The following is a 27,840-nucleotide window of genomic DNA, read 5'->3' on the forward strand; positions in this document are numbered from 1 at the left end:
ATATCACGATTTGAAACACGATGGTATAATATTTACCGATATGAACAGTGATGTGGCTTTTATTGAAATTCTAAAGATACTGTTTAGATTTTGATGATTTGCGTGTGATATTTAACCGATGTTTATATAAATCGTTTAAATCATCATTTGCACCTCCCAATTGAAGCCCCGCCCTTAGGGCGGGTACCGCTGCTAGTCTATATAATGCCATTTAAACCTATCCACCTTCTCCACTGCCACTACCTTTTTGGTGAGACCATTCCATATATTAACCACTCCCCAACTGAAAGACCCCTGACTCAAAACTCTCCAAACTCTCATCCTCTGTACCCTCAAGCTACGGCCTCTGATCCTAACACTGTCCACTCTGCTGAACGACTCCACTTCAATTATCTTGTCCACAACCTTCATTATCTTAAACACCTCCATTAGATCCCCTCACAATCACCTCCTTTCTAATGTATAACGTCCTGCGTCTCCATCAGCCACTCACAATAGGTGAGTCTAGCTCACCCAGGAATCAATCTGAGAGCCCACACTGTACCTTCTCTATGACTGACAAAACCTGATTACAATATTCTAGATGAGGCCTCACGAAAATCCTGTACAATATTAATACAACCTCTTGATTTACAATTTATCCACCTACGAATACAACCTAAAACCCTGTTCGCTTTACCTATACCTGCTTGGCACTGCACTGTTTACCCATCCATCCCCAGCACCTTACATTTCTTTATGTTCAACTTTATCTGCTAATCTTTTGCCCAATCTATAAAAGTATCTAGACTTTCCTGAATTTGATCACCCCCTCTGATATCAAGCTTTGTGTCATCGACAAATTTAGAAAGTCTACTCTTAATCCTACTGTCCAAATCGTCGATATAAATTATGAAGAGTAATGGTCCAATACTGAACCTTGTGGTACTCCACCACTTACATCCTCCCAGCCAGACATCCTCCCACAAGCCACGTGTTTGTGGTCCTTATCGCCGTCTCCCAGAGGAGAAAGGCAGGAGTATCGCAATTGGTCTTTGCCTTTGTGAGCGACTTTAAAAGTTGATTGCTGCCGATTTGTTTTGTTTGCTGCTTTTGAATCATGACCGTTCCAAGCTACAACCAATTATTTCCTGACCATTTCATGCACCGTGATATTCTCTCACCTTCCACAAGAGAAAAGTAATTAGCGCGAGGGAAAGAACACCAGCGACCACAGATACAACAATGATCCAAAATGGAATCTTCTCTGGAACAATAATTGTCACGTCAGAGTAAACTGTGACGACCACCTGGTAAAAAGATGACAGCAAAAGCAGAAAATATGATTACAACACTGTGTGAAGTTGAAACAACACTATTGTACATTGTCCGACACGTCAAGATAAAAGGTAAATTGTTGACCATTGTTTGCCTCACAAAAATGTAAAATGATCACTAACCAGGGCATTCATAGGAGCCACCACAATGCTTTTCGTCTTGTTTTCATAGTGTATGTTTGCCTCCGTGTAGATCTCCAGCTTGTCGTAGTCACCATAATCCTGAGACAAATATAGAATGCAATAGAAGTCATGATAAAAAAATATTTATTTCCCCTTTGCCTCCAAAAAAGCAACTACAGTATTTTTTTTTCTGTAGGAAAATTGGGCAAAACTTTTAACCACTCCCATTCTCCACCCCAAAAACTCCGCCACTCCCATTCTCCGCCCCAAAAACACCTCCCTCTGCTGACCCTAAATTTATCTTCTACCGGCTTCAAATGACACCGTCTCCAGCCCCCAAACCACCCCCTTCTGCCATCCCAGCCCTGCACTCCTCAGGCTGGCAGATGCACACTCACATCTAAGCTCACATCTCACATCTAAGCATCTAAGCTCTCTGGTCGTAGTCAACGTGTGGCCCTGAATGGGTTTCTCTCATCTCCTCTTCCTGTTCAGGCTGGAGTTCCCCAAGGTAGTGTTCTGGGCCCTGTGCTTTTTCTGGTCTTCATCAATGATCTCTCTGACTCTCTTGAAAATCCTCTCTATCTCTTTGCTGACGACTCTACTCTCTGTCGCTCCATTCCTCATCCCTCAGATCGGCAGTCTGCAGCCTCCTCACTCTCTGCAGACCTGGACAAAATCACAGACTGGTCAAACAAGTGGAACATGTCTTTCAATCCTGACAAATCTCACACTCTTACAATGTCTCTCCGAAAGGACCGACTGGACAACCCTCCCATCTACTTTCTCAACAATCCTCTCCAAGAAGTTCTGTCGCTCAAGCTTTTGGGTCTCACTATCTGCCATGATCTTTCTTGGGAAAACCACATTTCCAAGCTGGCCTCCAAAGCCAGTCGCCGACTGGGCATCCTCCGTCGTGCGAAGTCCTTCCTTGGCACACCTGAGCTCCTCACCACATACAAGGCTTTCATCCGCAGCTCAATGGAATACTGTTCCCCCCTCTGGGCTGGTGCTCCTGCCTCACACCTTGCTCGGCTTCACGCTGTTGAGGCCAAAGCTTTCAGAATCATTGGAATCTCCTGCGATGTAGTCAACACCGAGGGCCTTTCACTCACTCACCGCAGGCAGGTTGGTGGTCTTTCTGTCTTCTACCGACTCCTCTCCGGCCTTGCTCCCCCAGCTCTCTCTGTGCTCTGTCCCCCCAATATTCCTTCAGGTCGCACAAGATCTGCCTGCAACCCTCTTATGGTTAAACTGCCAAAGTCTAGGCTCTCTGCTCACCTTCACTCTTTCATTCCCCTTTTCTCCCGCCTCTGGAACAAACTCCCCCACTCCCTTCAATCCCACTCCTCCCTCCAGGTCTTTAAAACAGCTGTTCACCACCATCTCTTATCTTCCCCCATCAATAACCTTGATCTTTTCTACCCCCGGTAATTCACCCCAGAGTCCTTGCAGTGTTCATATGTTTTATTCCTCTCCCACCTCCCCCCAAGTCCTCCCGATGTCCCTGCTCTCAAATGTTGTGTTTGTGTCCTTCCCCCTCTTCCCCCTCTCTTTTGTGTCCTTCCCCCTCTCTCCCCATCTTGTCTGCCGCTCCCCTTGTTTTTTGTGTTTTGTGTGTCGGTTTGTCTTTTTGTGTGATTAATGTTAGCTCTTTCACGAGCCTCGATCTTGTATACAAAAAAAGAAAGAAAAAAAAAGAAAAAAGCTGTCTAGTCTGGGTTCAAATCTCAGCCCAGATATAAACTGTCATCCTTGCGTTTCACAGGCAGAGGGATTCTTCAATGTGTGTGCCATCCATCAAATAGATGTTAAACTGGGCATCCCGTCTGCTGGCACGTTGGTGAAGGTTAAATATCCCACGGTGTCCTTTGCAAAGGGCAGGCGGACTATTGCCGGCACCCTGAACAAATTACAAATTCCTGCCCTAACCTGCAGCGGGCACTGCATCTGGAGCACAGCCACACCCTCAGCCAATTATGTCACCCTGCATATAAAATAAGAAGAACCCCCACAAACTACCCACCTCCCTCCTCTCCACCACCCTTTCCACCCACGATACCTAAATAATCCCCTTTACCAACGCCAAACCATTCCCCACCTCCCCTTCACCACCACCAAATCACTCCCTCCATAACCCCCCAAACCAGCCGCCCCTTGCCAACCCAAAATCACCCCTCCCTTTGCCACCCCAAAGCCAGTGCCATAGGTACTAGAGTTTTGCACACTCGGTTTGAGCAAAAACTGTTGTGATTGGAGGATACGTGATCACATGACCGCAAGGCGCCATCTTGTTACCCATCTTCACCGAGCGAAGCGTTAAATTGTGTGCATCTGCGTGGATTCTCAGTCATATTCACATCTCGTCATCGTTATAATCCTCAATTCTGAATGAGATTTTGGGGTGTAAACGATACCGTGTTGTTCAGCATGGGCAGTTCCAATCGATCAAACAAAGGAAAGGAGATGCACCATTTCCCTCGTGATCCAGAAAGGAGGAAAATATGGGAAGTAAAAGTTTGTCACATGGAATGGAGAGTTAACAACGACTCGTTTTTGTGTGCAGCGAGTTGAGAATAATTCTGTTGCTGTTAAAACTAGCTAAGTAGAATTAGAACAAATAATAATTAAAAATAAATTAAAAGGTAATTGTAAAAGAAAAGAAAAGAAAAGCAAGCGGAGAGAAAGCGGAGAGAAAGCGGAGAGAAAAGAAAAAAGCAAAGGGAGAGAAATAATCTGTAAAAGGGAATCTTTCTCTCATGGCGGATCAATTACCTTTTAAAAGGCTTCACCGCCTTTACTTCTTCTTTGTTTTGACTTCTCTTACCACCCACAAATTTTGTGCCGAAATTATCGACTACATTCCAAGTAGAATCAGGAGCTATACCACGTGACATCCTATGTTATGGTAATACGATCTTATAATGGGAAATCTCTTCTGTTATAAATGTGATACAAGTTGTGGTCCAAATAATAAAAATAATCTTTACGTGCCGACATGCATATGTTACGAAACATTACATGTTATTACATATATGGGACCACACAGAATCATGGGTAGGTTATATACTACGTGCATTAAAGCAATATTACTACTGTGGAAAACCATGAAACATCACGGAATGTGACGTGTTATGGGGATGTTTGTCTCAGTAAAGGCAAGCTGAGTTATAAGAAACCTCGTCTGTGACTTGTCATGCCTGGTGCATTCAAACAGTTCATCCTAAGTTATTAAAAAGGTAGGATCATAGCAAAGGGTATTGAGGGTCTAATGGGGCATTGAGGGTCTAAAGTGTTTTAAACGTCTTGAATGGTTAAGGGTCTAAAGTGTACTAAGGGTCTTGAGAGTCTGATTGGATCCTAAGGGTCTAGAGTGGTTAAAGTGTCTTAAGGGTATTGAGGATCTAATGGGGTCTTAAGGGTATAAAGTGGTTAAAGTGTCTCAAGAGTATTGATGATCTAATGGGATCTTGAAGATCTTCAGTGTTTAAATGGTCTTTAGGGGTTAAATGGTCTGAAATATATTAAGGGACTTGAAGATCTAAAGGGGTATAATGGGGTCTTAAGGGTCTAAGGTTATAGCTCTAAGGGGTCTAAATGTCTTGGGTCGGAGGGTCGAAAGTCAAAAGTTTATAATGCTCCAAAGGATCTAAGGGGCCTGAACCTTTAAAGGTTCTAAAATTAAAGGTCTGAAAGGTACGTTCCAATAGTATGTAATTAATGCTACACACGTGAACAATTAGGCAACAACATGGCACCTATTGTTAAGTTCACCAAACTCCAGTATTCTATGGCGCTGCCCAAACCACCTGTCCCCCATCCAAAAACGACCCCAATCTGCCACCGCAAACCAATCTCAAACATCCCCCACACCCATCCTCACAAATATAATACCTGTCATTCAATATTATAAGTGCAGGATACTAACAATAGTTGTCCAAGAAATTCTAACTTAAGTGCTCTTATACAAGGATATGTAATTAGTAATAAAATTAGTAATAAATTTTTTTTTGTATATAATAAAAGAAGAAAGTTGCCATTTCGTGGACCATTGTATCTAGTTCTAAGGTTTTTGGCACTCCTCTTAAAAGAAAGACAAAATACCTCTAAGAAGGTGCTGTTCCAGAGTCTGGCGGAGAGGCGGACATGTGCCTTTTCTTTGATGTTGGGCAGGGCGCACACAACATCTTGGCACCGTGATGTATTTGTTTTACTGCAGAACTGGGAGACGTCACAAGGGAACAGAAAATAGTAATGAAGGTGTAATTTTACAAGCACTTTCCACAATCGATAAATTTATATTAACGACTGAAGCACAAATGTGTATAAATCTTACAGGTGATATAACGATTAAAAACATCAACATCCGCAAAAAGAGGTTTTAGTCTATTTGAAAGAGCCCTTTGATAAAATAATCTAATCGTTTCATATACCTTGTTGAATAAAATAATTATATACAGTATTGATCAAAGATTTATCTGATCATACAGGAGAGCAGTACTTCTTTGAGCGACAGACTTGAGCGACAGACAGACTTGAGCCTTGTAGGCAAAATTCATATTTTTTATTTAGTCATTAAAGTTTAGTTTATTATTTAGTCATTCATATTTTTTAAGGAGTGTGACTTAGAATGACCAATCTTTGTAAATAAACTACAGCATACTCTCATCAAGACTAATTTTCAACCAAATCAATTGAATAAGGGTATATATATATATATATATATATATATATATATATATATATATATATATATATATATATATATATATATATAATATACATATATATATATATATATATATATTATAATATACATATATATATATATATATATATATATATATATATATATATATATATATATATACATATACACACATTATATACATTATATATATATATATATATATATATATATATATATATATATATATATATATATATATATATATATACACACACATATATAAATATATATATATATATCTATCAGACCATCTTGTATTAGGTTACCTTTGATTTCCTTGGCTGGTTTACTGTGTTCGGAACAGAGTGTGCTGCCATCAGATTGTGCATTTGTTCATCTTTGACTGAAAATTGTTCTGCTTCAGCTATTTGTTTGCCTTGTGAACATTTATAAAATACTAATACAGCCAGATCACAACATTCATAGACCCCACCTACCTATTCGCGGTTCATAATATTTGACCTGCTTCTACATTCCCGGCCCTGTGCCCCATGTATTCGCGGTTTTTCGTGGGCGCAAAAAAAAAATCTTCGATTGGGAACCACGAGTGATTATTTAATTATATATGTGTTGTTTATTTTTAAGTCTTATGATTCCTTTAGTATGCTGCTACATGCTGCCCCATCTCCTAGCAACCATTGAAAATGGTTTAAAATTTACTGTTTAAAATAATGTTTAAAATGTTTTAAAATGTGACGATCTTCACGCACGCTCGAAGTTAAGTAAATGTCACAATTGTATCTTTGTTGAAACTGTATTTATCTTACGTGTGTGTACCTTTTGTGTGTCCCTCGGAAGATTCTCGGTGTTAATCTTTCATACCTGGATAAAATAGTCGAGTATTTCGTGCCGTGCAGCCTAGTTGTTGAAGCTTCCGACCTTGAGGCTTCGTTCTCTCCGGGCATCCAAAGCGAAGTTATTTTTTCATTCGTGTTTGTCAAATTTCAACTCGTTATTTTATCGTGTATGCGTTATTGTTTGTTTATAGTTAGTTTTGGTTTGAATTTCCTGTAACTCGTAATTAATTAATCATGTTCTGCTCCGTGTGTGCGGCCTTGTACCCCCGTCGGTGTTTGTTAACTTGTCCCCTACATCGTGTTTTGCTTGGCTCTTAGTTTTTTCCCTTCTACTCCGAACATAATACTCTTTGTCTAACGTTTTAAATTCCCACCCCCCCCCCCCAAAAACAAACAAAAAAAAACAAAACCAAAAACATTTATTTTCCTTTCTCCACGTGTGCTGTTGTCTCATCCTGTACTTCTGTCCAGGTGTGCTGTTCGCCCCGCCCCCATTATCTCCTTGCCATCCATCTTTTGCCCTGTTCACGTGATTCATGGTTGTCCCTCTCGGCCCTCCCCCCGTTGGTTTTTTGTGCATACAAGATTGTTCACAGTTCTGTTTATTTAAATATGTTTAAACTTTCCCCTTCAGTGTTTTATTCAGTGGTATATTACAACACACTGTTTTTCTTCCTATTTAAAAGGCTTTTTTCAATTTCCGCTCCAACTCATTCCACGTCAAAAAAAATAAATTCAATCTCTTATACGTCTCCATCACTACATGTTCTAAATTCACATTCATTCCACCCCTCCTCCATCGTTCTGAATCGGATTGCTAACTTGAAAATCACAACAAACCCAATTTGTTATCAATGTTCGTCTTTCATTAATCATCCACTTTCTAAACTCCCCTCTTGCCCCTCCCCTCCAAACCCCCCCCCCCATTGCACCTACACTCCTAAACTCCCCCCTTGCCCCTCCACTCCTAAACTCCCCCCTTGCCCCTCCACTCCTAAACTCCCCCCTTGCCCCTCCACTCCTAAACTCCCCCCTTGCCCCTCCACTCCTAAACTCCCTCCTTGCCCCTCCATTCCTAAACTCCCCCTTGCCCCTCCCCTCCTAAACTCCCCCCTCACTCCTCCCCTTCAAAACTCAAATTCAAATCTCCCCCCATACCATTCCTCTCCAATTCTCCCTCCTCCTCAAAGCTGCCTCCTCCCCACTTCGTCTCCCTTATATCTCTTACCTCCACCTTCCCCAACCTTCTACTTTCCTCTCCCCCCCCCCCCCCCCCTCAAACAACCCCTCACTGTGCCTCATCCCATCACCATCAAACCTTTCGTCCTCCTCATCCTTCCCTTTCTTGTAACTCTTCTGTAATCTCTGACACACTATCAACTGCACTTCCTACCTCCCCCTCTCATCCTTCATCTTACCCTACCCTTCCCCTCCCCTGTCCTGTACCCGATGCTCCCCCTCTCTCTTCATTAACGGTATGGACCTCAAACATCCAGGGCCTTCCCTCAAACCTGACTGATCTCTCCATACAGGTTGCTTCTGACAATCCAGACTTGATCTGCTTAACAGAGACTTTCCTCCTTCAAGATGTCTCTGATTCCTTAATATCTCTTCCTGGTTACTCCCTCCTCCGGTATGATAGACCTGAGCCTCGTCCTGGTGGTGGGATGGCTATCTTTATCAAAAACTCTCTTCCTCACTCTCCTTGCACTGCCCTCTCTCCTCCTCACCCCCAGGAGTACCTCTGGCTATGGCTTCCTCTCCGCTCCCACCTTTTGTTCATATGTGTTCTGGACCGTCCTCCAAACAGTGATGACTCCATTTACATTTCACTGTCTGACAACATGGACCAACTTCTATCCACTCATCCCAACTCTCTCTTCCTCATATGTGGTGACTTCAACTGTCATCATGCCAGCTGGTTGGGTGTGGGTTCCTCTCTCACCAGTCATGACACCTCAGCAAAGGACTTCTGTGACTCACTGGGATTGACACAATCTGTCAATTTCCCGACTCGGATCTCAGCCAATGGAGTATCTTCTCTTCTAGACTTGGTTATGACAAACTTCCCTGCTAATGTCTGCTGCTCTTCTTCTGCTCCAATCGGTTCTTCTGATCATGTACTTGTTAAAGTGGACATCTCTCTGGCCATTCTCAGAGAGCCTCCTCAGCGTCGACGAGTCTGGCATTTCACTCAGGCCGACTGGGACGGTCTTCAAGGAGCCATCAATCATCTGGATTGGTCTCCAATCTCCACTGCCTCTGACATCAATTCTTCCTGGGAATTCTTCCAAAGCAAACTGCTCTCTCTCATGCACAGATTTATCCCATCTCGTCTTCAGTTGTCTTACCCTTCCTCCCGTCCATGGTACACTGAATCTTGTGGTGAGGCAGTTTCCCTGAAACAACTTGCCTTTGCCTCTTGGAAGGCTAATCCAACTGAAGGCAATCTCAGTTCCTTCCACGAAGCTCGGAACAAGTGTGTGTCTACTCTCAGGAGTGCCAGGAAGCACTATCTCTCCACACTCAAGAATGAACTCTCAAACCTGTCTCCCTCCTCCAAATCCTGGTGGCGTCTGGTCAAATCCGTTTCTGGCGTTTGTTCCCCCTCCATCCCCTCCCTTACCTCAAATGGCTACACAGTTGACATCGCACGTGACAAAGCCGAATGCCTCAACTCTGTGCTTGCCTCAAAATCTTGTGTCCCAAACCCATCTCTCTCTGTTCCCACCTTTCCCAGTCGAACCCAACTGCTCCTGCACTCTGTGTCCTTCTCTCCTGACAAGGTGGAGGAGTTTTTGTCAAACCTCGACTCTGATTCTGCAACTGGACCAGACGGCATCAGCCCACGGGTCCTAAAATCATGCTCTGCCGCTCTATCTCACCCTCTCTCTGTTCTTTTCACCCTCTCTTTTGCTCAAGGTCATCTGCCACCATCCTGGAAATCAGAAAACATTACAGCTTTACACAAAAAAGGTGCAAAACAGATCCTTGCAACTGCAGACCAATCAGCCTGCTCCCAATTATCAGCAAAGTCATGGAATCCATCATTGCTTCGGATATGAAATCTTTCCTCTTCTACAATGGCTTGATCTCTGATCATCAATTTGGTTTCAGACCAGGTCACTCTACTCTGGACATGTTGCTTCTGCTGTCTCAACAATGGATGGAGGTCCTCAATGCCAAACAGGAAATCAGAGCTGTCTCCCTTGACATATCACGTGCCTTCGATACGGTCTGGCACCCAGCTCTGCTCACCAAACTCTCCTCCTATGGTATCCATGGACATCTCCATGCATGGCTTGCGGACTTCCTCTCTGGTCGTAGTCAACGTGTGGCCCTGAATGGATTTCTCTAATCTCCCCTTCCTGTTCAGGCTGGAGTTCCCCAAGGCAGTGTACTGGGCCCTGTGCTTTTTCTGGTCTTCATCAATGATCTCTCCGACTCTCTGAAAAATCCTCTCTATCTCTTTGCTGATGACTCCACTCTCTGCCGCTCCATTCCTCATCCCTCAGATCGGCAGTCTGCAGCCTCCTCACTCTCTGAAGACCTGGACAAAATCACAGACTGGTCAAATCAGTGGAACATGTCTTTCAATCCTGAGAAATCTCACACTCTTACTATGTCTCTCCGAAAAGCTCGACTGGATAACCCTCCCATCTACTTTCTCAAAAATCCTCTCCAAGAAGTTCTGTCGCTCAAGCTTTTGGGTCTCACTATCTGCCAAGATCTTTCTTGGGAAAACCACATTTCCAAGCTGGCCTCCAAAGCCAGTCGCCGACTGGGCATCCTCCGTCGTGCGAAGTCCTTCCTAGGCACACTTGAGCTCCTCACCACATACAAGGCTTTCATCCGCAGCTCAATGGAATACTGTTCTCCCCTGTGGGCCGGTGCTCCTGCCTCACACCTGGCTCGGCTTTACGCTGTTGAAACCAAAGCTTTCAGAATCATTGGAATCTCCTGCGATGAAGCTATCTCTGAGGGCCTTTCACTCACTCACGGAAGGCAGGTAGGTGGTCTTTCTGTCTTCTACCGACTCCTCTCCGGCCTTGCTCCCCCAGCTCTCTCTGTGCTGTGTCCCCCAAATATTTCCACAGGTCGCACAATATCTGCCAGCAACCCTCTGATGGTTAAACTACCGAAATCTCGGCTCTCTGCTCACCTTCACTCTTTCATTCCTCTTTTCTCCCGCCTCTGGAACAAACTCCCACACTCCCTTCAATCCCACTCCTCCCTCCAGGTCTTTAAAACAGCTGTTCACCACCATCTCTTATCTTCCCCCATCCAAAACCTTGATCTTTTCTACCCTCGCTAATTCACCCCAGATCCACCTTGTTTGAAATTCCAACTTCTTTCCTGGAAGTCCTGGCAGTGTCCATATGTTTTATACCTCTCCCACCCCTCCCCCTTCCCATGCCTCCTCCCTCCCCCCAAAGCCCTCTCCCTCCCACAGATCTCTCGATGTCTCTCGGTCCCTGCTCTCAAATGTTGTGTTTGTGTCCTTCCCCCTCTCTCCCCATCTTGTCTACCGCTCCCGTTGTTATATGTTTTATGTGTGGGTTTGTCTTTCTGTGTGATTAATGTTCGCTCTTTCACGAGCCTCGATCTTGTATACAAAAAAAAAAAAAAAAAAAAAAAAAAAAAGTTTAAAATACCTTTTGTCCGTGTAATATACCACTTTATTGGTAAGGCCGAGGCCACGATGCTCTCGTGAGATCACAGTCGATCCCGTCCGAGTGGGATGTGCATATATGGTCATTCACAAACACGGCACCAAACCACAAACATGGACCAGGAACATAGCATTACATAATAGTCCGCACACAATTAAAGTGTGCTCCCCAAACCGCGTATTGATCCCGAAAATAGTCGCCGTTTTAACTGCTCAGAGTTTAAGCTTGAAGTAAGATATGGTATTCTGTATTTTCTTACAAAGATAGACGTTGAGTTTAAATTGCATAGCGTAATTTTAAATAACCTGACATCAAGGTCCTTGTGCTAGAATTTAATATAATTTTAGGATCCAAAATAAAAGTTCATTTTTACTTGCGTACCATGAACCAGCCTCGTACCATATAGATCCACTAAGGAATGAGGTCGGGGATTATTTAATATTACCTTTCACACATCTACAAAGACCCTTTGCACGATTGAGCGAATTTTTTTTAATTCCAATTTTCAAAAATTCCAAAAGTTTCAAAAATAAAATAAATAAATATTTTATTTTGCCTAAAACACTCCCCGACACCAACTAATGAACCTCTGAAAATGTGACTAAGAACCGTTTGGCCATCTGTGAGAAAAATGCGACAGACCAACAACTCTCTTGTAGTATAGATTATATTATGCAGAACATGGCTGCAGGTATCAGGCATTGCCTGTGGGTGTAGGGAGGGGGAGGCATGGGGCACAGCTGTGCCACTAATGTAGTGTGCACCCCCTCCCTATAGGTTAGAGCAGCAATTTGTAATTTGTTCATAATGCCAGCGATAATTTGTCCACTCTTCACGAAGGAAACCGTGGGATCTTTAACATCCACCAACAACTGCCAGCAGACTGGACGGCCAGGTACCTGCAGCACACTCCATTTCCATTTGATGGACGGTAAGCACACTGAAAAATTGCACTGCTGGCGAGACACCAGGATGACAGTTTATAGCTGGACCGAGATTCGAACCCAGCCTAAAGCGTACCTCAAGGCTATCCTGGCAGCCCACGATCAGTGGATTTCCTCACTTTCAGTTTAGTGTTAAACAGAAGTAGCGACCTTTTAAAGAGGTAAATATATGCGTTCGTGGTTTATAATATTTTTTTACTTCTGCCAGTGGTGATCCACGAAACAACACAATAATCATCTGCTCCATCATTTGAACACCTGGCTTTTAAACTCTCTGGTTGCACGCAGTCAGTCATGGCTGTCGTCTACCGCCCTCCCAAACCACACCCATCATTCCTGTCTGACTTCTCCTACTTTCTGACCCAGCTATGTTCCCTCTCCCCCTCAATCCTCCTCCTTGGTGATTTCAATATCCACATGGACTCCACTGACTCCACAATAACCACTGACTTCACTGATTTACTCACCTGCTTTAACCTCACTCAACATGTCGACTTTCCTACCCATATCCGTGGTCACATTTTGGACCTTGTCTGCTCCACTGGATTAAATTTGCACCATCTCTCTGGCTCCGACCTCACCCTCTCTGACCACTTAGCCATCACTCTGACCATCAACATCCCCGCCCCAACACCAAGGCATTATCGCACAATCAACTTCCGTAAGCTAAACGCTCTTTCACCTACCTCATTCTCATCCACCCTCTCTGAAAAAATGTCCACTTCTCCCTTCATTGACCTCCACACCCCTTCCGACCTCACTGACTACTACAACCACACTCTCTCCTCCTGCCTTGACCAGCTTGCGCCTGTAAAAACCAAAACAGTTTCTTTCACCCAGTCTGCTCCCTGGTTTACCCCTGAACTCCGCCTGATGAAAACTCGTGCTCGCCAACTTGAAAGACTCCGCAATAAAACGGGTCTCACAGTTCACTCCCAAGCCTACAAGGACCACCTACAACACTACAAAGATGCCCTCTCCCGCGCCCGCTCTGCCTACTACTCTCAAATTATCCACTCTGGCTCCGGAAACCCAAAAGCACTCTTCTCGACAATAAACAAACTCCTCCGCCCCCTGAACACCACCACCCAGTCATTCACAGTAGACAACTGCATCTCCTTCCTCTCTTTCTTCCAACGCAAAATTGACAACATCTACAACAGCTTGACCACCGCTGCACCCGCTCCCCCTCCAACCACCTGCCCCCCCTTGTCCTGCCATCCCCTGTCTCGGTTCTCCCCAATCTCCCCTACTGACCTCTCTGAACTCCTCATAGGAATGAAAACTGCCACCTGCACTCTTGACCCCATCCCCTCCAGCTTTGTCAAAGCCTCCCTCCCTGCTCTCTCTCCACTTATCATTGCAACAATAAACACCTCCCTGTCTACAGGCATCGTCCCACCTTCCCTCAAAATTGCTGCTGTTACCCCCATTCTAAAAAAACCTGGTCTAAACCCTGACACCCTAAACAACTTCAGACCCATCTCCAACCTACCATTTCTGTCAAAAGTTTTGGAACGCGCTGTAGCCACTCACCTCAAACATCATCTCTCTGCCAATAACCTGTATGAAACATTCCAATCCGGATTCCGCTCCAACCACAGTACTGAAACTGCTCTCCTCAAAATCACCAACGACCTTCTCCTCTCCTCTGACGCTGGCAACCTCAACATTCTCGTCCTCCTCGACCTCAGCGCTGCCTTTGACACCATCGATCACACTATCCTCCTCACCCGACTTGAATCCACCTTTAACGTTACCGGCACTGCCCTCTCTTGGATTAAATCATACCTCTCTGACAGATGCCAGTTCATCTCCATCAATAACTGCAAATCCCCCACTGCTCCCCTCCCCCAAGGTGTCCCCCAAGGTTCAGTTCTTGGCCCCCTCCTCTTCATCCTTTACCTGTCCCCCCTCGGTCACTTAATCCGCCGTCATGGTCTCCAATTCCACTGCTTCGCCGATGACATCCAGCTTTTCATCTCCACCAAGTCCGTCTCCACCGCCACCCACTCTATCCTGACAAACTGCATCACTGAAATAAAATCCTGGCTTCAAATCAACTTCCTCAAGCTTAACTGTGATAAATCTGAAATAATCATCATTGGCCCAAAAACGCTCACAAAATCCACCCATAACTTTGCCCTCAACATCGACGGTATCCCAGTATCCACGTCCCCTCACATCCGGAATCTTGGCGTCTTCTTTGACCAAACCCTTTCCTTCGACAAATACACTAAACAGATCACAAAGTCAGCCTTCTTTCACCTGAAAAACATTGCCCGTCTCCGCTCATCCCTCTCCTCCACGGCTGCAGAAACCCTCATCCACGCCTTCATCACCTCCCGTCTGGACTACTGCAATAGCCTCCTCTATGGTTCACCCTCAAAAATCACCAATAAACTCCAATACATTCAGAACTCCGCTGCCCGTCTACTCACCCATTCCCGGACCCGTGACCACATCACCCCCGTCCTTTACAAGCTTCACTGGCTCCCCATCCCCCAGAGAATCCAGTACAAAATCCTCCTCTTGACATACAAAGCCCTCCATAACCTGGCCCCATCTTACCTGGCTGACCTCCTCTCCAGACACACTCCCATCCGCAACCTCCGCTCTGCTGGTACCAACCTCCTGACCCCCTCCATCCGGACCAAATTCAGATCCTGGGGGGACAGGGCCTTCTCCATCGCTGCTCCCACCCTCTGGAATTCACTACCTCACACCATCAGAGACTCCTCCTCACTCACCACATTCAAAACATCACTAAAGACCCACCTGTTCAACACTGCATTCAACATTCAACCCACAGCATTTAACCCCTGACTATCTCTTCTCCTTCTCCCTCCTTTTGCTTTAAATATTTCCCTATTGATTCTTGTCTTTTTGCAATTGTTGTTTTCATGTATTGTTATGCATTATGTTTGCCACTCTGTCAAAGCGCCTTTGGGCTTCTGGAAAAGCGCTATACAAAATAAATGAATTATTATTATTATTAATAAGATATGTATACACGTTAACAAGGCATTTGTCCAAGGAAAACCCCATTTGGGGAGGAGGCAAATGAAGTCGCTACCACCTCCATCGTGTGACCCTTAATCATCCTGTCAAGTTAAGGTTGAGATTGCAAATGTAATGACCAAATATATCGTTGTCAGACAGACAGACACCAAATTGCCTATTTTCATATGATGTTAATTGCCTTGACCATCACCCATCCTCACCTGCGGTGATAACACTTGCAGTACACAAACTTACAAAAGTCTCCTGAAGGTGTTTCGATGTGCCTTCCAACCCATACTTTGCTGATGAAACCTCCGTTTCCACATTTCTCCTTCGTCTGCTCTTCCTTGTTGTTTCCTGGCAGAAAGGTAAGTTTAAAGGTCAGAGGTTAATTTTAAGAATATTGCAGTCATTAACGGTAAGCACTGATGGTTTGTTTTGTGAAATTCGCCCTAACAAGGCTGAGATCCACTAATTGTGTAGCGGTACAAAGAAGAAGAAGAAGAAGAAGAAGAAGAAGAAGAGAGAAGAAGAAGAAGAAGAAAACTAGCAGAACCTAAAGGGATTTTTTATTTCTCTGATGAATTGTGTCAATTTGCTAACTGAGACATTCATGGATCACTGTCAAAGGTCACCTCTGCTTAGTCATCTCCCTTTACCAACGACACCGAACCACCTCTCTTCAGGCCATCCCACCTCTTCCTTCCAATCTTTCAGGATAATAACTTACCATAAATTATCATCATCCTCCATACCGACTGGTGACTTTGGTCTGTTGTTAAAGATATCCCATGTCTGACTGTTTACCCACAGCTCCTGACATCTATTTTTCATGAACCTCAACACATGAATATAAACTAGAACAGCACTCAGAGTGCACACCTCTGCCAGGCTGAACAGTTTAAGTTTTGTAGCCCACTGATAGGCCAGATATACAGCCAGACCTTAACCAAAATAGAATCAGCTGGTTTTTGTCACCTACCCAACTGATCCACCAGGGTTTGTTATAATCCGTCCACAATTTTTTGAAATATTATGCTATATGTTGTTTTTTGTCCCAATCTATAAATGGTGAAGAATCATTAAGAAATTTCTAGTATCCGGGTCCAGATCCAGATCTTCAACAAAATCTAATCAATTAGTCCTCGTCACACACCCAACCTCTCCTCGAAGTTTCCACCTTCAGTGGCGGATGCAATACAAACAACAGGCCAGTGATGAAAAACCATGAGTGAACAAAACAGATCCAACAAACCTGCAGTTTCAAAGGGTTAATTTGACCATTTGACACCTCACACGTGTGGGTAAGGTTTCCGACCATGCTCTCAGCATTCATCAAGTACAGAAGCCATTTTCCGCTGGACGTTTCAAATGGCCACGCGATGTGTAGGCTTAAGAAGCTGGTTGCATCACTTGGCAGCAATCGGCCAAAATTAGTTACCTGCCAGGTGGCACAACAGTGAGACAAAGTCAGTATCGAGCATGGTTCCTGGAGTATGGTGAACACTTGGCTGATTACTGTATCCAGATCAATTATAGTGCTTTATAAATGTGCGCTCACAAAATCTCTAAATCGTTAACATCAAATCAATCTTCTCCATCTTCACCCGAAACATATCCCATTATTTTTTACCATTCCTCCCTCATTAACAATATGTTGGGTTCCTAAAATATGCTTTTACATTCATAGATACAGACAAAACAGAAAAAAAAACCCAGAAAAAGAGAGAAAGGAGGGGAAGAAATAATAAGGTACAAGTAAAAGTGTTGGGTTAGGTAGGGTTAATGGGCCGAGAAAAGATCACGGGTGAGGATTGAGGGATGGATGACCTGAGGTGGTGTAGCACCTGCGTGGGATTTAACAGTCTCTGGAAGACAATTCCACAAACAGAGGAATGGTGATACTTACTGTGAACAGGATGGACAGAGGACTTCCTACATCTTCCTCGACTTTCATCGCACTTTCTCCCACCACAGAGCCACCAAAACTTAGTTGCCTTGGTTCTGGCTCTCTGCGGGATCAGGGAAGCACAACAAAATGCAATCAATAACAATACACAATCGTTTTATTACCTCCACCACCGAAGGCGGATGGAGGTTATTACTCCCGCTAGGGAGTAATGCATTCACTCGTGTCCGTGTGAGTGTGTGTGTGTGTTCGTGTGTTTGTGAACAAGATATCTGGAAAAGTTCTAAACGGATTTGGATGAAAGTTGGTGGGATGATTGCCCTTGGGATAAGGAAGAATTGATTAGTTTTTGGTGAAGCTCAGGATATTATTCCGGATCCAGGAATTTTTTTTGGAAATTTTTTTGGGAAATATTTTTGGGAAAGATTTTTCTGTTTTACTGCATTAAAGCTTTTATTCTTATTCTTAAATGATGTTTTTCTCCTCTAATTCCGAGATATATCAAAATAAATTCTCTGACAGTTAGGGCTTACTTTCTTTTTCATTCATTGTTTTGGGGAGATGCGATGTTAAACAAAACGTATTATTCCAACTAAACCCACGGCGGGAGTATGCGCTCTACTGAGTGGCGTTCTAGTGTTTTCACTGCGTCTGTATGTTTGTCTGTATCCCTGGTGTTGGGCTAGCGGCTAGGGTGCCGGCTTAGGATCCTAGGATCCTGGGTTCGAATCTCGGTCGATCGCCGAATTAATGCCAGGGGGGTTGACTCAGCCTGTCATCCTTCCGAGGTCGGCTAATTGAGTACCACTTCACTGGTAATTCCCTGTTTGTCGTTGAAGGCGGCAAAAAGGGTTGGCGTCAGGAAGGGCATCCGGCCGTAAAACATTGCTTCAAAAAGGGGGCCAAAAAACAACTACCACGGTCCCCGAAAAGGCCAACCCCCGCTTTGTGGGGAAAAATGGCCTCTAAACGGTGGTTGTATGTTTGTCTGTCTGTCGGCTTGTCTGCGATCAGGATATCTCAAAACGCTGTTGACGGATTCAGACGAAATTTGCTGGACAGGTTGTGGGTGTGACAAAGATTAATTGATTAGATGTTAGTGAAGATCTGGATAAGAGACGTTTTAAAATTTTTAAGTGATTCTTCACCATTGAGAGATGTGGCCAAAACGATTTATTGAATGATATTTCAAAGAGTTGTGAACGAGTTATGGCAAAACCTGGTGAACAAGTTGGTTAGGTGAGAAGAACAAGCTGATTGGATTTTGGTTCAGGTTTGGTATCCAGATCTGGCCCATCAGTGGGATACAAAATGTAAACTGTTCAGCCTAGCAGAGGTGTGCTCTCTACCGAGTGTCGCTCTAGTTTATTACTAAAGTCCATCTATCTATTGTGTATATAGGTGGGGAAGGGCGGTGGGGGTAAAACTAAGGAAAATTAAAATTTAGAAAAGAAAAGGTTGGGTGAAATATGAAATAGAGGAGAGCAAGGCAAAGCAAGTGAAGAGAAAGGGGGGGGGGGGGGGGGGGGAGTTGTGGCGGCAATGGGAAGGGTGGTGGGGAAGTAGGCGTTAGTGGGAGGGGGTGGTCGTAAAAGTTGTAAAAGGATGTGACTTCTTTTTTGTTCACGTAATAAACAGATTTCCCACCCAATATCTAAATGTCATTGATATTGTTTACAGGTTACCTTTGCATATTGCATAAAATGATAAATCTGGTGAGGGAGGACTTTCAACCAGATCAGACATAAAAATTGAATGCATCCTAATGAAGATTCACTTGGTTAAACCAATGGTATGAAGAGGAACCTCACCCGGTGACAGTGAAGGAAATTTCCGTCTGAACACCGAGATGCACCTTGATGGGAACGAGACCAGCCTGTTCACTCATTCTGCAACACAACACACCATTTCATTTACTTCCAGCATGCATCATTATGTTGAGACTCCTCTGTGCTGATGGAACAGCTGAGAGGTAGCATCCATCGTCCCCTTATAGCTAACTAGCCCAGCTTCAAACCCCACCACAGTTATAAACAAGAAAAAGAGCACTCTGAGATTGCAAACCCTCGCCAGGATGTATTTTCCATGGTTTTTAAGGCTTTTGTGTTAAAACAAATATGGCGGCCGAACCACGTGACCGATGACATCATCTTTTTTTTTCTAAACTAATTTATTCCTAGATTATGCTCAAGAAATTTCATCTTGATCGGATGAAGTTTTGTAGTCAAATTATGACGTCATAATGGAGGCACCTATGACATCATCATTAACATATTTTATTCCCCATGGAGAGTTATTTACAATGAGCCATGTCTCAATTTTTTCTATTCAGCACTTTTGGAGATATAGAGGTGCAAAGTTTTTCGGTTTTTCCAAGATGGCGGCCAAACCACGTGACCGATGACATCATTATTTTTTTTCTCCAGCAGTTTATGCCGACATGGCGCTCAAGAAATTTCATCTTGATTGGATGAAGTTTTGTACTCGTCGAATTATGACGTCATAATGGAGGCACCTATAACATCATCATTAAAGTATTTTATTCCCCATGGAGAGTTCTTTACAATGAGCCATGTCTCAATTTTTTCTATTCAGCACTTTTCGAGATATAGAGGTGCAAAGTTTTTCGATTTTCCAAGATGGCGGCCGAACCACGTGACCTATGGCGTCATAATTATCATTGAAAAATTCTACAGGTGGAGTTGCACCTATGGTGAAAATTTCCTTTCAATCGGACCAACGGTTGCAGAGAAAATCATATTTATTCTGTGCGGACAAACAGACAAACAGACTCAAATGCAATACCCTCTCCTCTGGCGAGGGTAATAAAGCATAAATCATTGGCACTACAAAGGAAGCAATCAAAATAAACGACTCCTCCAAGCCGCCCACAAGCAAGCAATTACGTACCTGTTAATCCCCCGTTAGTCTCTTGGCACTCAGGTAACAGAATGCCACGAGATCGAGCACCGGACAGTCCGGACTTATTTAAGCTCCCTCAAGGTCGGCCCTCCGACCGAACCTTCTCTTCAAGCACGAGACATTACATCATATTTCACCAAAGTGATTGAAGGTGTCTAGGAAAACCCTTCTTCAAGACATCCTTAGAACAGGCATCACAATGTTTTGTTTCTCTCAAGAGGAGATAGTAGATTAAGTCGATTAAATGTGTATTTGTTTGTTTGAAGGTGTTTGTTGTAATATTTGTACTCGTGATTACAAATGTCGCAATACGTTGTATTCATCTCTATTTATTTCTCAAAACTTTACTTAAACTAAAAATCAGTTCTTGGCACAGATCCAAATTAGTATAGATCCTTGGGGATGGTGTTTAAGTATTAGAACCTTATTTTTCAATTTTTTTTTTTTAGTTCGTCTCTTTGAAGGAGAGTGTTTAAATATTAGAACCTTATTTTTCAATTTTTTAGTTAGTCTCTTTGAAGGAGACCGTTTAAGGTCTAAGACCTTATTTTTAAATTTTTGTTTTTATCATCTTTGTCTTTTGTAATCCCTGTGAATGAAATGAACCCAATAATTATTCGCCATTCATGTCATATAATTTGTAGGTTTCATAACAATATCATAACAATTTTAAAAAGTTCATTAGTCCATCTCTTTGTATAACCTTTCTCAAAATGACTTTTCCTTCTGTATATTCTTACAATATCACCAACTTTGAACTTTGGCCGTCTCAGATTAATCTCCTTTTCATATTCTAATTTAGTAAATGTTTCCGATGGTTTTGATTTTGTTGATGAATGAACTGTATTATTGTAATTATCTACATTGTTCTAAATTATAGATACCCATTGTTGAGAACCGAGTTGTGTGAATTTTTTTATATAGCCTCTCTTTCAAAGTATGATTAAAATGCTCAATAACAACTGCCTTTCCTTCATTAAAGGTGCTGTATAATTTAATACCATTATCTTTAAGAAATTTCATAAATGTTTTGTTATAGAACTCTGTTCCCTCATCAGTCCATAACTTCTTTGGTTTCCTTTTACTTTTACTAAATATTCCACTGAAAGCTAACATTACCCCTTTTGTATTACCCCTTTTGTTTTTTTAAAGGAACAACCCATGCAAATCTACTCCTCAAATCAATAACTGTTAAAGCATATTTGTATCCCTTATCATAATTCAGTTCAATTAAATCAGCGGACCAGTAAATCATTATATACCCCATCATCTTCAATTTGTGTATTCAACGGTTCATCAAAATAACTTGAACTATGGGATCCATCTTTTTTGAGAAGAAACATTAATCTGGAGGTTAATTTAATAGGTGGTAGGGCAGAACTTAAGAACACCAATTTATCATTATATATTGTTATGTCGGTTGGGTAGAGGCATAGGTAGAGGCATTTAGGTAGATCTGCATCGGTAGCTGCTTCGTCTGCCGTGCTAGAGAATCTCGATGTAATAGGTTCTGTGTCGACCGGATGTCGGATAAGTTGGATCTGTGTCCCCGCCATGAGGGGGCGGGGCATGTTAAGTAGTTCTAGGGATTATGCCAATTCCGTTGTGTGTTGTCCCCTCTGTGATTTATCCAGTGTACCTTATGGCAATACATCACATACATTAGCTAGGCCCATTAGTGCACACATTAATTAATCCCCCACTGCCACAATGACTGACCGGAAGAACAAACAGCAAGCGACCACGCACTTGGGCTGCCAACACCGGTGGGGCAGCAAACATCGAACAGGCAGGCTGAGAGACACACCCAGGAACTCGTGATTGATGAGGGGGGAGGGGCGAGTTGGAAGCAGGTCGCTGATTGGAGAGTAGGGAGGTGAAGGACGTGCCACACTGATTGACCACCGACAATGACGTGCCACACGATGGCGTAACACCAAAGGGCGAGACGCTCGGCCAACAGGGCGGAAGGCGTGAAACCACTACCAAGAAGCTACGCACTGGTTAGAGGAGAAGCGCCGATGACGCCAGAGAACGAGCGCTAAAACAACTGGCTCGCCGGCATTTGAGCCCTTCTCGCTTTGGTTTCTTCCCTGCCTGGACCTCCCTTCTGCCCTTGCCTTTCGTTCCCGTTTTGACCTCTTCTCTTGCGATCCGGAGATTGCTCTGCTTGTTGGACGTTGGAGAGACGTTGGAGCGCCGTCGATTCTCCTCCCTGGCATTCACGGGCGAGCGAGGCTTGCTGCTGAGCGGGCGAGACCGGCGCAAGCGAGGCGCTCAGTGAGGCCTGACGGAGCGCGAACATCAGAGCTTGGACGGCCGAACAGACCCGACATCCAGACAGATAAGCTCGCATACACAACACAACGAAACGTTTATTTTATTATCCTTTCCATTTGTCGTGTCGTCGAAGTCAGTGTGGGAGCGCTCCATTTGAAGGGTTTAGTTCTTCCGGCGCATTTCTTTGTTCTAGGGGTCCGTTAATAAATATTCCTTTTGTACATTTTACCTCAATTTTTCGTTTGATTTATTGCTTTTCAGGCTGAAGACGCCTGCGTCCGTGAAGGTAAGTGGCATCCTCCCCCAAACCCCCCTGCTCGCATATCGTCCACCATCAATTGGAAACGCCTCATCAAGCTCGATTGCTATCCGTGGATGCTCTGTCTTAATAAAGTCGTCCACAGGACAATGTCAATACTTTTTCTTTAACAGGATAGAACTGTGCTGGTTCTTCTGTTGGAATGCGACCTGCTGTGGTTTTTAAATCCGCTGAATATTCATTCTGAAGAGACTGAAAATGAATGAATGAATGATCGTTTTAAGGCCATTTTCCCCGCTAGAGCGGGGGTTAGCCTTGCGGGCCCCATGACAATCATGGTTCCCTGTTTGAGGCAATGTTTTTATGGCCGGATGCCCTTCCTGACGCCAAACCTTGGTCGCCTCTTACGATGCCCAGGGATACGGTGTACCTATTCTAAATCGGGGTACACACTGGGATCATTCATCCCAGCAAGCTGGTACTCAATTTGCCGACCTCGGAAGGATGACAGGCTGAGTCAACCCCCCTGGCGTTAATTCAGCGATCGACCGGGATTCGAACCCAGGATCCTAGGATCCCAAGCCGGCACCCTAACCGCTAAGCCAACACCAGGCTAAAAGACAGGCTAAACAGGCAGACAACACCAGGCTAAATTCTGAAGAGACTCCACAACATAATCAGGAGGTTGATTTGCCTTTTCCAGTTGTTGAAATAATCCTTCATCATCATATTCTAATTCTCCTATATTATCTAATTCTTGCTCTGTCATTTGGTTAAAATCTTTGGGCATTTGAAGTTTTCCAGGAGTGTATTCCATCGTGGGAATTGTAGAGGGTTGTTCTCTTCGTTGGGAAGTTTTAAAAAGCAGTTTTAAAAAATCTCTCTTGTTTTCTTTCAAACGCTTCTTCACCCGTTAGTTTCTGTCTTTGTTTCTTCTTTATCTCTTCCTGTTGGTTTACAACTTTTGAAGCTAACTCCTGATGTTCCTTAAACCTTCTTGCTCTTTCTTCCGCATTCATTTTCTCTATTTATTTATTGAATTGTAAAAGTCAATGGGGAAGTTTTCCTTTTTTTTTTCATTAAAGTAGATGTGTTCAAATAGATCCTTTTGTTTAACTATTTTGTCAAATTCTTTATTAGCATTAATACGAGTTGTAATTTCTTCTTCACCAATACAAGTATCTATGCTTTTCATACGTTGTCGTTGAGTTTCTTCATCAACATCAAAACCGAATGATAAAATCTTAACTCTATTATCACTCAGGTGTTTCATAATTTGTCTCGGTCCTTCTGGATTCGTTTCTAAAATCCTAAGACCACCAGATTTTAGTTTCTTTAAAGGGCCACAGACACAGAAAATCATGTTTTGTTTAATTAATAGATATTGCTTCACTTAACACTTAATCGTCCTTTTTTTTGAATAAATATCACTCGATTGGCCTCCGCCACCCAAAAAACGGCGATTTGATTGCTCATGTGACTGGCTACGTCATCGAGGGAATTTTTGTTGCTGCTGGTAGTTTTTAATAATGATTTTGACTATCAGAAGATTATTGGTCAGGCAGTTATCATTGCGTGCTGAGAAACCTTTCCCTCGATTACATCACACAGGTGACATCATGAATGAACATCACGATTTTAGGGGCGGGACTCCACTACCAGCTTAAAAACTACCAGCAGCAAAAAAAATTCCCTCGATGACGTAGCCAGTCACATGAGCAATCAAATTGCCGTTTTTTGGGTGGCGGGGGCCAATCGAGTGATATTTATTCAAAAAAAAGGACGATTAAGTGTTAAGTGAAGCAATATCTATTAATTAAATCAAACATGATTTTCTGTGTCTGTGGCCCTTTAACTCACTCTGACAATATGAATATTTTGTCGTGTCAAGAGAGACCTCCTCAAATACTTGACCTTCGTTCCTCAATCGCATATGTTCCTCCATTGAAATGTAGTAATAATATTCACCTTCTACTTCTCATGGTCGCATTGCTCTTGTCATTGTACCCACAATACGAATCATCGGGTGTTTAAAAAAAAAAACAAAAAAAAAAACTTACAATCTTTTCATTTTTACTATTCAAGAGCCTAGATTTATGAAAGTTTTTTTTCCTGAAGCAGATTTACCCACAAGATTATTAATAATAGTTGTCATTTATGTATGTAATTATTTATAAAATAAAAAAATATCAGTTAGTATCTCATCTTGTTTCACAACAATATATTTATATTTTCCAGTTGTGTGTTTCATATAAGCCTCAAATTCCTATTTACTACATAATGCAGAACAATTGTCTCTCCAAAAAGTATTTGCGTCTATTGAATTTAACTTGAATAAAATAAAAGTATTGGCATTGTTTCTTATTGAGCGGCGAGAGAGTTGAAAGTATGATTGACTGAGATAAATACAATTACAAGAAGAATGTCTCCCTCTTGTGTAGTAGCTATCCATAACCATTTGGTTTCTCTCATTAACACAATCATCAAAGATAACGAGGTTCTTTTTTTGTTTGATTTATGTAAATCTTGGGGTGAAGGTATATCATCCGTATTATCACAGAGAAGACAAGTTAAGGGTTTATGTTTTGATTTGTTTATTGTATCACAAAATAGTTGTATTATATCTTCAATGTTATAATCATTTAGTTACTCCCACCAGGGAGTAATGCATTCGATCGTGTCCGTCCATGTGTGTGCGTATGTGTGTTCGTGTGTTTGTGAACAAGATATCTGGAAAGGTTCTGAACGGATTTGGATGAAAGTTGGTGGGATGATTGCCCTTGGGATAAGGAAGAACTGATTAGTTTTCGGTGAGCTCAGGATATTATTCTGGATCCAGGAATTTTTTGAAGGATTTTTTACCATTGGAAGATAGGGCTCCAACTTGACCCACGGCGGGAGTATGCGCTCTACTGAGTGGCATTCTAGTTTGTTTTGAAATTTAAATAAACCAATTATATCATCATTTTGAAGACCCACATTAAAACCTTGTGATAGTAGTTGATACTCAGGTTGAAAACTTGACTTTGTGAAAATTATTAAATTATCATAATCTAAAAAGTTGGGAGTAAGGAGCATCTTTAAAAGCAAACAGGTTTTTCCATATCTGCTTGAACCAACTATTAGACATCTTAATGAATTTGGAAGATTTTTATGGTTGTTACAATTTAATCTTATTTTCCCAAATGGGTAAAAAATTATTTATTTATATATCTGGAAAATAAGTCATCCAATTTTTTACAGGCTTTTTGAGAAACTCTTTTTTGAGAATTTTTATTTATTTATCCTGAGTTCAGGTTTAATTTCAAGATAATCCATTATTTTATTTATATAATATATTGTGTTGATATTTCCCTGGAAATGACAATTGTGAATAGCAAACAACATCAATCCTTGAAACATCATCCTAATTTTATCAATCTCTTCTGTTGTAAGGAAAGGTGCATTATCACCCTCATACTTAACGTTCATTTCTCTTATTAATCTTGTAAAGTGAATCATTTTTGGTGTAATTTTAAAATAGTTATGTTTCTTTTTATATTTTTTATCATCATTAATTAAAAGATAATCACAGAATAAACATCGTTTATGGGTGATACAAGTTTGTATCGTTCGCAGGCATACATATAATCTGCAACAACATTATGGAAATGATAAGGACTGTTATTGCTCTGATAATGCAAATAGCAGCTTTTGACTCTGTGTTTAATCCCACTCCATCACAAGCCGGACAATTCTCTAATTTATCATATGGAGTATCAGGGAATTCAAGAGGCCCAACATCTGGTATATCATTTATATTCATCATATTTATATAGTAAAAGATTACTTAAACTAAAAATCATCTTCACTATAATCAGTGCTTTCATAATCATAATCTATAAAACTACTTTCATAGCTATTGTTAGAACACAAACTCTCAGTATCATAACTGTCTTCTGTTCCAATAGAGATACTATCATCACTAACATAATCCTCAAAATCTTCATATTTAATTTTTTCCTCAACATATTTCTCAATATGTTCTACAAATGTAGAGAGTGAGTGAAACTTGTCTTTTGTTCCAATAGAGCAGGAGCTATCATAATAAACAAAGTCTTCACTTGAATAATGACTCGTATTTAATTAGCAGAAAAAACATTACCATCGATATCCATATACTTTTTTCATCAACAGATTCAACTACTATATTTGTAATGTCAAATGTAATTTTAAAATGATTCCTAACTACTACTGAACGAAATGACATTTCACCCGTTATATTAACATCTCTCATTTCATCAAGTTTTACATCTTTGGGGTTATTGAAGAATATAGAAATTTCACCATGTTTAGAGCAAACAGTTTTATCCTCCTTTTCGGTAGCTTCAGTAAAAAGTTCTTTTTTGATACTTTTACATCTTTCATTACCTCCTCTAGTTTGCTATAGAACTCCATAAATAGTGGTGAAACTTTTGTTATAATTACTTTAATTGATGGTTTTCCAAAGATAGAAAATGCCCTTCCTTTAAAAAGGTAATGAGTAGCTCATATTTTCCTTCATAATAGGTTTAATCCAAAAGTTATTGTAATCATCTTTGTTCAATTGTACATCAGTGCAATATTTTTCAGTATCCTTTTTAAATGAAGAGATTGATTGAAATTAGTCTTTTGTGTTTTGATACATTTTATTTATTAGGCCAAAAAAAGTAAATGTTTTCAAGAAATCAACAGAAAAATAATTTACTATAATCTTAAAATGATATGTGGTTCGGGAGGGGGTCAGATGAGATCATCTATCTATAATTCCATTAATCTCTGTGTGTATGTGTGTATGTGTGTATGTGTGTATGTGTGTATGTGTGTATGTGTGTATGTTTGTCTG

The 27,840-nt window shown here is 42.0% G+C and overlaps 1 protein-coding gene across 1 annotated transcript in view; it reads right to left on the reverse strand.

Moving 5' to 3' along the window:
• LOC137415488 (integrin alpha-6) overlaps window positions 1–27,840 on the reverse strand; it is a 137,413-nt gene that overhangs the window by 12,053 nt on the left and 97,520 nt on the right. Inside the window, exons 18-24 of the mRNA XM_078766677.1 lie at window positions 19,327–19,404; window positions 17,516–17,618; window positions 16,862–17,047; window positions 15,862–15,963; window positions 5,544–5,660; window positions 1,440–1,538; window positions 1,164–1,289 (exon numbers count right to left, since the gene is read on the reverse strand). Of these exons, the coding sequence (XP_078622803.1) occupies window positions 1,164–1,289; window positions 1,440–1,538; window positions 5,544–5,660; window positions 15,862–15,963; window positions 16,862–17,047; window positions 17,516–17,618; window positions 19,327–19,404 (811 nt within the window). The remainder of the gene's footprint in view (window positions 1–1,163; window positions 1,290–1,439; window positions 1,539–5,543; window positions 5,661–15,861; window positions 15,964–16,861; window positions 17,048–17,515; window positions 17,619–19,326; window positions 19,405–27,840) is intronic.

The sequence above is a fragment of the Myxine glutinosa genome, chromosome 12, assembly GCF_964187855.1.
Source record: "Myxine glutinosa chromosome 12, kmMyxGlut1.1, whole genome shotgun sequence".
Lineage (NCBI taxonomy): Eukaryota > Metazoa > Chordata > Myxini > Myxiniformes > Myxinidae > Myxine > Myxine glutinosa.